Source organism: Aquila chrysaetos, chromosome W (assembly GCF_900496995.4).
Source record: "Aquila chrysaetos chrysaetos chromosome W, bAquChr1.4, whole genome shotgun sequence".
NCBI lineage: Eukaryota > Metazoa > Chordata > Aves > Accipitriformes > Accipitridae > Aquila > Aquila chrysaetos.
The window spans coordinates 5,563,029-5,575,036 of NC_054457.1; the positions used below are offsets into that span (position 1 = coordinate 5,563,029).

General features: G+C 37.9%; 1 protein-coding gene across 1 annotated transcript in view; it reads right to left on the minus strand.

Moving 5' to 3' along the window:
- LOC121232763 (proprotein convertase subtilisin/kexin type 5-like) overlaps positions 1-12,008 on the minus strand; it is a 306,293-nt gene that overhangs the window by 48,662 nt on the left and 245,623 nt on the right. The window contains exon 10 of the mRNA XM_041121183.1: positions 9,973-10,076. Coding sequence (XP_040977117.1) covers positions 9,973-10,076 — 104 coding nt within the window. The remainder of the gene's footprint in view (positions 1-9,972; positions 10,077-12,008) is intronic.

A 12,008-nucleotide genomic window follows, 5' to 3' on the forward strand; every position in this document is an offset into this window, starting at 1 on the left:
TGCATATGGAGATATTTTCTTCAGTGTCACAGAAAGTACCAGTGCACTTCAGCAGAGTGACCAGGAAAACTGGTTTACCTCTCTGCCTCTGAAGGAGCAGGGTTGCTATAAAAACAGAAAACCTAACTACTACTAGCTGATGATTGCTAAGACAGACAAGCTGCTGCTTCTCTTGGGTTTCTGCAGCAGGATTTGGATGTAAACCATAAAGCCTCTACTACAGATATAACAATTTTATAACAAAAACATGTATTTATATTGCTTAAAATGAGACAACTTATGTGAATGGAATAAATCTAAGGATTATGTGCATTTAAAAGAGGAAACAAAGTTTGCTGAAACAAAGTTGACTAAGGTTCATCTACAGTAATGGAAGCTATAATTTTGAAACTCCATGACAGTCATTTTATGTTGCATTTTCCCAAAAAGCACAAAGATCCATTGCAGAAAATGACAGCTTGCAAATTTTCTCTAATCAAAACAAGCCATTGTGTGACTGCATTGTAGAATACATAAAAAAGAAACATTTTCTTTAGTAGGGGCAAGTTTACCCTTGGAGGTACATTTAGGATACCCCAATGATTTAAAAGCAGCCAAATGTACTTGTCATTTCATCCCATCAAATAATAAAAACACCTTTTGGTGAAAGCCTATATGCTAGGCTTCATCTCAGAACAGATGATGACAGATGAGTTAAAGGAACTGTAAGTGGAAATGCTGACAGATGGTTAGAAGGAGAAACAAAGATACCATTTCTGTGCTGCTAGATGTATCAGACACATAGTGCAGAACTTCCCTCTTGCACAATGGCTGTGTTTGTTCAGAGGCCTTGGTGCTCCAGAGGAACATTTACACTCAAATTCCTGACTGAGTATAGGGCTTCAGCAGGATTTTGGCAGAGAAAGGTTATATATAAAATGTGCATACAGTTGTAATGAAGTTCTGCAAATTATTTAATAATTTGCAAATTTTTAGAATTTAAATTATACCAAACTCATCCCAAAGCACAGAAAATATTAATTAAGTAAATAGACTTCACACTATCCTGGTAGTTCTATACAGTAGATACAGATCAGTAACCTGAGGCAAAAGGAAGTCAAACAATCAGCCAAGTTGACACAGATAGTTGGACCAGTAACACTGCATCCTGGTTTCAGCTGGGATAGAGTTAATTTTCTTTCTAGTAGCTAGTATAGTGCTATGTTTTTTAGTTCAGTCTGAGAAGAATGTTGATAACACTGATGTTTTCAGTTGTTGCTAAGTAGTGTTTAGTCTAAAGTCAAGGATTTTTCAGCTTCTCATGCCCAGCCAGCAAGAAGGCTGGAGGGGCACAAGAAGCTGGGAGGGGACACAGCCAGGGCAGCTGACCCAAACTGGCCAACAGGGTATTCCATACCATGTGACGTCATATCTAGTATATAAACTGGGGGGAGTTGGCCTGGGGGAGGGATCACTGCTCGGGAACTAACTGGGCATCAGTCAGCAAGTGGTGAGCAATTGCATTGTGCATCACTTGCTTTGTATATTCCAATCCTTTTATTACAATTGTCATTTTATTATTGTTATTATTATCATTATTAGTTTCTTCCTTTCTGTTCTATTAAACTGTTATCTCAATCCACGAGTTTTACCTTTTTCCTTCTGATTCTCTCCCCCATCCCACTGGGTGGGGGGTTAGTGAGTGAGCGGCTGTGTGGTGCTTAGTTGCTGGCTGGGTTTAAACCACGACACACTGTTAATGGACCCTGTGGATGAATTTCTTCATCCACTTAGTTAATAGCAACAGTCCCATTGATTTGCATGAGCTGATTTTTCCAGAAGGAAATAGTGATACAGTTATACACAACTTCAGGCATCTAACTGATCTGAATTGTTCTATGGAGGCAGTTATCTTTCCCATTTATTAAACAGGGAGCATGGGCTCCTTGATGCTCTAGATCCTACCAAGATGCTCTAAAAGCCTAACTGGGCTGAATCCCAGTCTCACTAAAGTAGACACTCTCTGATACTAAAACAATTGCCAGTTTTGTAATCACTGAAAACGAAACATAACAACACAACAGCAACAAAGAGCTTTGGTCTTCCCAAAGGGAGGTGTTTGTTGTTTTTTTAAAAAGACAGAACTACCCCCCTGCATAAGATGTTTACATAGTTTGTCATGGATGTAAATGAGAAACGTGGGCTACATTGTCTGTTGTCCTGGTTTCAGCTGGGATAGAGTTAACAAGAAGTTGGGAGGGGACACAGCCAGGGCTGTTGATCCAAAGTGGCCAACAGAGTATTCCATACCATGTGATGTCATGTCTAGTATATAAACTGGGGGGAGTGGGGGCAGGGGCATCGAGGCTCGGGGACTAATGGGCCGTCGATCAGTGGGTAGTGAGCAATTGCATTGTGCATCACTTGTATATTCCAATCCTTTTATTATTACTGTTGTCATTTTATTAGTGTTATCATTATCATTATTAGTTTCTTCTTTTCTGTTCTATTAAACTGTTCTTATCTCAACCCATGAGTTTTACTTCTTTTCCTGATTTACTCCCCCATCCCACTGGGTGGGAAGTGAGTGAGTGGCTGCATGGTGCTTAGTTGCTGGCTGGGATTAAACCATGGCATCTATATGTAAAGCATTCTGCTTTGGAGAATTGTATTGGTTTATCATTCACTTTTTAATTCAGTATTCCTGGTTTTTCTTTCTTAATACTGCAAAATGGAAATCTACATTTCATATTAAGTGGTAGATTCTGAGGTTATGTGTTCACAGGGGAAGACTCTGTTCCTCCATTTCCCCTCCACCCAATCTTTTGCAGACTTTTGCTAAAGGTCTGAGTTGGGCTTGTTAAAAGAAAGTAATGTCAAAGGTTATTATTCCCATGGTCTGTGTACTGTTAGTGTTGTCAATCCACTTGGAAATGTATGGAATACTAGGATCTGCAGAGTATAGTAATTGTGCATATCTTTATATCTAGGACAGATGGACATCAGGTCTGTAAGTTGTTGAGCAGAGGCACTATCTTTTAAAATTCTTTGTCTATTGTGCTGATCATGGATTGGTGATGATTCTGAGTGCTATTCTAATAGAAATTTAAAGCCTAATTTAGCCTTTTGTCTGCTGTTATTCCTGTTTTAGAACCATTTAATTTGCATTTTAAAACAGGTGTAAATTGGGCTCACAATAGGAAAGCAAACAACTGTGGCACAAAATGTCAATCTACTTTTCTTTATGTATCCCTACATAAGCCTGAAATTTCTGCTTAGACTCCATTTTAAATTCACAACTCCATTCTTTGCGGTTTAGAGCCAGCAGGTAACAAAGTGTTGCAGAGTCGGTGAGTAATGAGAAGCTTTGACAATTAAGAGTTTGAGGCTGGGAGAAGTGACAACTCCCTAGCTTCTCTGAAAGATTCTCTCTCTTCCTTTGTACATCTCCATCTCTTGAACTATACATATATATTCCTCATCTTACATGTCTTTCAACCAAAAGTGAATTTGGGTAGATCTCAGTTTGTTCTGGGGAAAAAGAAAAAAACCCAGAACAACCCAACAATCATGGTTTAGGCTGCAGAGTCCAATATATTTTCCAGGTACCGTCCCCAAATCCCAAGGAGAATTTTTAGGTCTCACTCAAGGCTAGAATTCAGATACCAGGCAATTTCTTTGGGTTTAAAATATGAAACTGAAAAATTCCTAATGCAATTTTAATATTACATTTTAAAACATTATTCATAGCTTCCAGCTGAACCAAAAAACATCTAGAAAGCTTGCATTGACCAGAAAATAAAATGCCACAATCATTTTAAACTTTCCACTAAAAAATTCATTTTATGCCCCTTGTCCTCAACTCTCTTCATTTCCAAATCCCACCTCCAATATTTTCTTTAACTACAGCAATGCTCTCTGTAAGAAGCAACAATAAATGTGATGGTATTGACTCTTTGATTTCTATGATATTTAAACGCGGTTGTGAAATTCCTGAGGGGGGACACCTCTTCCTATCACACATACTCTGTCAATGTTGGGGAGAGACGTGGTGGCACTTCTGCTCACTGTTAGACTAGCTAATTAATTATTAATTAAAATTAATAATTTTAGCTTGTTTGCTTGCCTGCTTTCCTGGTGCTAAACTGAATGCTACCCTGTGTTCCAACAACTACCAAGCAGGGGCTACAAGGTGAAAAGTATTCAGAAGAATCTAACCAGTCCACGTAATATAAGACTAATGCCTAGCTATGCGAGTGAGTGCCAATGTATCTCTCAGACTTTAAATAGCCACATAGGTTGAAGACTTTGTCATGAACATGTAAGATATGGTTGGATTGTCTTTCCAAAAATGTATTTGCTTTTCCAGACTCTTGCTCTCAGTTGCCTACTCAAGATTCTGGTTTGTGTGCTGCACATTTGGAAATGGCATGTTATATACTTGTTTCTTGATAAATGTAATTCCCACAATATTAAAATCCTGTGGCTTAATGCCTGGCAAATATGACTCTAGATCATAGAATCATAGAATATCTCAAGTTGGAAGGGACCCATAAGGATCATCGAGTCCAACTCCCTGCTCCTCACAGGACTACCTAAAACTAAACCATATGATGAAGTGTGTCGTCCAGACGCTCCTTGAACTCTGACAGGCTTGGTGCTGTGACCACTTCCCTGGGGAGCCTGTTTCAGTGACCGACCACCCTCTCAGTGAAGAACCTTTTCGTAATGTCCAATTTGAACTTCCCCTGACACAGCTTCCATTTCCTCATGTCCTATCACTGGTCACCAGAGAGAGGAGATCAGCACCTCCCCCTCTGCTGCCCCCCTTGAGGAAGTTGTAGACTGCGATGAGGTCACCCCTCAGCCTTCTCTTCTCTAAGCTGAACAAACCAAGTGACCTTAGCCGCTCCTCATAAGTCTTGCCCTCAAAGCCTTTCACCATCTTGGTTGCCCTCCTCTGGACATACTCTAATAGTTTGATGTCCTTGACAGGTTTTTCTGATGTTATCATTATACCAGTAGTTTAGAGAGTGACACTGCTGAGCTGGAGCCTTTTTCAAAGACTAATGTGTTTGGAAGCAAAATGTAGCTTAACAGGATTCCCTGGGTGATGTTAAGCTGCAGAAATAGCTGTGTCATGGTTTGGCAATGAAGCTGTGGGCCTGCTAAGAGGAGTGAGTGACCAGAGGACATGGGCCTAGGGGTATTCCTGGTGAGGAAACATTGCCTCGAGCCAACAAAGCCCCCCAGAGAGTGAGAGAAACAAGTCACATGAGATTTAATTTGCCAATGTTCCTCAATAAGTTGAACCTAGAAGACACTTACTGACAGCAGAGTTGTCTTCCTGAAAATACCAGCTTCATTTTTCAGTCACAAAAAATCATTAGTCTAATTTACATAGGATACAGTCTGTTCCACTCTTACAAAGTAAAATCGATGCAATTTCACGTGTTTGGTGTTAGCTAGCCAAACAACCCAAAACTGTTAGCCAAACTAAAAGCCCATGTTCTACATGCTCCGTGCACCATGTGTATGGGCTGTAGGGGTGGGTAGAACTTGATATTGGCTCTTAGTGCCATATGCAAATACCAGCCAGAATCTGTAACATTGGAAGGTCTTTTGATATATATACAGCTTTGGTTGACATATCAGTTCTTGAGTGTTTGCCATTTTCAGAAGTCTTATACCAGCTTCTAACAATGTTTTCAAAATATAATTTTAAATCATTATTTAAAATATGCAACATGGTGCTTATGGATAGCTTATTTATTTTCTCTGAAATGTACATGCTGTTGTGCAGATTTTCTCACTGGTCTCTGAATTTGTGCCTGGTTACTGGTCACCTTACAGCAATTTATATCTGACCAATCATAGGAACAAAGTCTTGTCTCTTCATCATTCCCAGAACTGGTAATGCTCTGCTTACAAGAATAATCACCAGTTTTATTAAACACTTTAACACTATAATTAAAAAATTATATTCAAAGGCCACTTCTCTCTCCTAAAGTAGCCAACTGTGATACTTTGGCTAATCTAAATGGATGGGATTTAGCTCTGCTAGTCTGTTGTTATTCCCTGGCAAATGAGATATTGTTCTCAATTTCTGTAGGAAGACTACCTCCACCAGGCCTAGAAATGTCTTGAAATGGAAAAAAGTGGCTAGAGTTTTGATTTTCATTTATCGTTCTGTAGCATTTTTTCTCACTGTAGTGAAGTGTTATTATCTATGTTTTAGAGCCAAGAAGACTGAAGGATGTTCTCTAAAATCTCCCTGAAAATTAATAGTATTCCTTCACTCTGAATGGTCTGTTTCCCCAGAGAATTTTCTTTGACAGTATATGGAGCTTCAGTTACATATAAAGAATTGTTCAGGTGATTTGATCATTTTTCTTAAAACTGCAGTGTTTCATTTTGGTTTTTTCAACCCAGAAACAAATTGGCATTAATGCAGTGTTCCCTTTTTATGAACGCAGTGGCAAGCTCTATTGTTGACCAAACAATTAACAGAACAATGAGCCTTTGCATACCAATCTGCCATAGCAGAAACAGTTCAACAGTTTTGGTATCTTCACAAAAAGAGATATTCTCTAGTATTTTTCTAAATAACTGGTTAATTAGCTGCTTAATTATTTTAAAACACTCTGATTTTGAAGCCAAATTGAGCCAAATAGATCTCTTTATCTAGTGACATATTTACAACTGACTAGACAAAAAATACTCTAAAATGAGTATTCAATCTTTCTTTTTGAGACTATCAAGTAATAAATTCCTGTGTATAGATACCTGCTGGCTGATGAGAAAACAAAACAAAAAAATAACAATAAAAAATTCTTGCCCGTTCCTTTCTTTATTCTATTGATATACATTTAATGAATGCTGTTTACTTGCCAGAAAATGAAACAAATAACTTTAGCAAATCACTGGCTAGCTCAAGTGCTTTTCATGAAGCAATCTTTCTTTTTATTAATGTGTCCTGGGTTCAGCTGGGATAGAGTTAATTTTCACAGGAACCTGGGAGGGAGCACAGCCAGGACAGCTGACCTGAACTAGCCAAGGAGCTATTCCATACCATGTGACATCATGCCCAGTATATAAATGGGGAGCAGGCTGGGGGGCTCTCTCAGTTTTCAGTGGGGGAAGTGGTGGAGTGTCGGGTTCTGGGTGGTGAGCAGTTGCACTGTGCATCACTCGTTTTGTATATTCTTTTATTAGTACCGTTGTTGTTGTAACTTCTCTTTTTGTGTTCTCCCAGTAAATTGTCCTTATCTCAACCCTCGAGGTTCCGGTTTTTTTTTTTTTTCTCCTTTCTGATTCTTCTCCCCCTATCCCACCGGAGGGGGGCAGGAGGAGTGAGCGAGCGGCTGCGTGGTCCTTTGTTACTGGCTGGGCTGAAACCACGACATAATGTTAGACGGAAATATGGAGATCTTGTAATCAGTAATGACATCTGTGAGCTCCTTCTGTGTGTTCCACAACAGAGAAAGACTGCAAAGGGCTATAGTGAGGGACAATGTTGCCATGCAGCCTGGAAACACATCCTACTGAAAAGGCATGCTGACCCACTTTCAACTACCAGCTTTTGCTGACCTTTTGAGTGAGAGGTTCTTCCAAGTTTTTGTTGTTTTTACCATTTCAGTTCTCATTTCTAAAGGAGCAAGTCTGTCCCTCCTTTTCTCCTCTTTTTTTTTCTTTCTTCCCCAGCATGCATGGAAGAAAGGCAGGTTATTTCTTATGATTCTCTTTAGTTAATTAAAAAAAAAACAAAACCCAAAACCAACTTCCTCACCCTTACCTTGTTAAGAACATGCCTTGGAAGAAATATGATCTTGTCATCAACAAAATTATGATACATTTCCTTAAGGAACTTGGATTAATCAGAGTAATTCATCTATTAAAAAACATTCTTTAATTGTTACTCTTGGCAATAGTGAAGGATAATAGTCAAATATTATCCTAAATGTTGCCATGTGCAATAGTAACATATCATTTCAGTCTTGCCAGCAGTGGTGTGCAAACACCAGTTGAGTCCAGTTTTGAATGTTGTGACTTAATCTAAATCTTTTGCTTTTTCTTCTTCCAAAGCCAACAGAGGTTTAAAGAGAGTTGGATTTTTATTAGAAGCATTTGCTCAGCCTAACTTGCCAAGATAATTTAAAACTAGTGCTTTTATTTGGGTTAAAGTTGATTCCTGAGCTCCATGGAGGTTGAAGCACTTAGTCTGTCTTCCTCTTTTTCAGTTCCACCATGGACTCTACAGTGGAGTTCTGCCAGATCAAGCTGTATTTCCTGACTCCCAGTCCCCCAGTTGATCTTATCTGTGTGCATGATTTTGCACAAGTGGAGGAAAAACCTTTTTCACCACTTTTCTTCTATATATATCTGCTACAACAAATAGAAAAATGTGTGGCTCCAAGGATTCAGATTAAGCTAGGTACAGTGGTATAACAGTCCATGTCCTGCTGCCAATGCTGTTAATGATAGTGTGTTAGAGTGACTTCTCTTTTGCTAATGAGTGACGGCTGCTGTGAAGTGGATCATAGACTGCCTTTCTCAGGAAACAAGTGGAAAAACACAAGAAGATAGAATTTTGCAAGTGAGTTAGGGAAAAAAACCCAACTCTCTTTTATGCTACTTGAAAACTATTGTTTGAATTTCAGATAGCTCCAACAAAATGATAATATAGTCATGAATTCCTGCCAAAACTTGAAATCCTGGGTTATGTTTCACAATAATGAATACTGTAATGTTATTGTAATTAAGGTATTATTTCTCACTGTATGTGTTTTTGCATGTGGGCATGTGCTTGTTGTAAATGGGACAAAACCAGGTCAAAACCTTCACGTGGTGAAGGGGTTGGAGTCAAATACCCATTTCTAAATCTCTCTGTTGTAGTTAGGATCTGGTTTGGATCCAAAAATGAAAGTTGTTTTTGTTTGGTTTCTATTCAGTTGCAGCAGAAATGTCATAGGTCAGAATGATATATTAAAGATGCTCTATGGTAGCAGTGCCTTGATCTAGAATAGATTAACACTAGGCTTCAGTTTTAAAATGAAACTAGTGTAAATATTTGATGGTTTTTATATATTATATTCTGGTCTCAAGAGATCCTAGCACAAAATAGTTCAATTCTCAAGACATATGTTCATCTTAAAAGAAGTTCTGCAGTCTTGGTCAGAATTCTCATGAAAGGAGAACCAGAAATAAGACATTCTGGGGGTTTCTTTTTTAGATGCAATCCAGACTGAAAGCAGTTAAGAGTTTAGTGAATGGGAATCAGAAGCCAACCCATGTTGAAATATAACATTTTATGGATTCAAGGCCCAGTTTTAACCCATCTTGAAAATATATGTCTTATTTAGTGGCAAAGTTGTGTACTTCTGCTCACATTATAGAAGATACAGCCTAAAGAGGTAATCTTAATACAAAAAATATAAGACACTACAAATTTTTAGAAACCTACATTAGAGCTGATTGAAGAGTATGATTTCTGTCCCATTAAAAGTCTTGATAACTCAACATTTGTTTTTGTCCTAAATCTTAAATATTGAAAAATGTAGGGTAATTCATATAATTCTGAAATTTGAGAACAGTTTTGCGTTTTTTAATCAAAATTGTCAGCAATCCTAAATGAGAATATGGTCTGAATCCAGTAACTGCTACAACTCTAACTCTAGGCGATTTTATGTGTATATTAGCTATACAAGGATAAATTTTAAAACACCTGATTTACTTATTTTTCTGCCAGCATTGCACAAATTAGGACCAAAAGGGACTACCAGGATCTGGCCAATGCCTTTTGTAGCTGCATTTTTGGTTTTAGCCATTTTTAGAGCATTTCTTTATAAAAGAGAAGATAGGCCCCTTTTGTTAATGGAAAGACTCAAAGCTGTACACAACACAGGGTCAACCAAACTACTTGAGATTATTTCCTCTTAAAAAATGTCAAAAATTATGTTGCCTCTGATGACAAAGAAGAAAGGAAGCTCTCACCCTTATAACCAGCTGCATTGGTTTTCCAGTCATTAGCATTCAGATGTCCTGTACGTGAAGTCCTGACAATAATATGCTGTATGTCTCTCCAGGTCAGAAATGGACTATGAAAAGGGGAAAAGACAAAGTAAAAAATCAGACATTTTACCAGAATGGAGGGATAAAATATCCAAACAAAAAAAATTCCAATTTCTTCCCTGCTTTCCTTTGTTCTATTCAAAATAGCATGTCCTAATTTTACAGAATTACTATATAAAATTGATTATTCAGCTAGGAGATTTGCATTAAGCAGACAAAGATATGAGTAGTATTCTATTGTATAAAACTTCTAATGCTTTGCTGAGCAAGGGAACAAAAAGGAGTACATTTCACCCAGAGGTAATTTGTATGACCACCAACCACTATATGTGATTACCTACCTTGACCAGTGCAAAGCTAAAGAATAGCAAATTGATGGCTCACCGAATAGCTTTACTAAATCTTAGTAACTAAGCCCTCAAGCTGGAAATTCCTTTAGGCTTTCAACTACTGAAGCTATTTCAGATGACTGTTGTTATTCACTTGTCTGTTACCCTGGTTCTTGGAATTTGCTGTGGCTCCACATATTCTTTAAGAAGCCCAAATTGCCAGCACTGAATTTGAATAGTTACAGAGCAAGTGTCTGATAGCACAGAGGTGAATTCCTTTAACAGATTCCTAATAACTTGTCTGCCATGACAGTGAAAGACAATACATCCTTACTATGAGTCTAGTTATTAGAAATTTCAATGAGAATTTATTTGGGAAACAGATATAGGATAATAAGAAACATACAGAAATATCCAATTCTTCTATGAGTCCTCCTGACATTGGAAGACAGAAAAATCTCACTCATTTCTCTGTTTGATGTGCACAGGTGAATGCTGTGTTGGTTGGCTTCCACCCCCCTAACCCGTAGTGTTTCACATCTTCCAGAACTTGTTTTCTCAAAAGTATTTTTTTTTTTAAAATACTTGAGTAATCAGTGCTGTATGGCACTTAACTGTGGAAGTAGAATCTTGCTTATCCTGTGAGCTGAAATCAAGCTATTGAGAAACAATTGAATACATGTTCAGGAGAAGGCAGTAGGGACACAGAAGTTATTGCAAACCTGTAATTGACCTGTTTATAGAAAAACTTGCCCCTATCTTATCCTCAGTGCACATATAGACATATATTGATGGGTATTAAGGAAAAGGGAATTCACCTGTCTGGGTGGAAATACAGAAAATTAAAACCAATTATGTTTCAGAACCATGGTCTATAATTCTATATAATGGAGAAAAACTTGGGATGTAAAGGACATTCACTCACATATGACTTTCACAAATTTTACTTTCCAATAGCACTATAATCTATATGCTTCAAATCAAGTAGGAGTTGCCAAGAAAAATCAGGCTTCTTTTATGCAACTAGGTTGTAAGGGAGAGTCCGAAGAAGGGTACTGAACCATTTAACTATACACATTTTTCTCGCTTCCCTTGCAGTAATACCATTTTATTTCTGAGTGTATCTTTTCCATTACAGAACATTTCCCAGGGGGTGTGTGGGGCCCATGGGTATGCTGATGCAACCTAGCACCTTTCTAGCTACAGTTGGGACATCACAGGAAGTGGTGTATATTTTTCTGGCATCAACACAAAAAGTCCTGCTTATGCTAGCTGTTGAAACATAAAGTGGAGGTGGAATAATCTGAAGAAGGAAGATGATTTATAATTTAATCTCTTATTGATTGTAGCCAGGTTTTTTTGTAATTTCTTCTAAGCTGTGTAAATTTGTGACCCTTTAATTTCTCTGTGTCTGTGTACAAGGTATGAGGGTACTCTTATGTTTAAATTATTATGTTATTTTTAAGGAGAGCTGATGCCTCCTGGGCCTGAACATTTATTAAAACATTAATATGCCCATAGATACAGTTTTACCTTAAGGTGGAATTTCTCACACTAGACCATTGGACTAGAATGACAGTAATACTTTATCTACCTGAGCTGGTAAAAACAACTGCAAAAAAAGGAAAT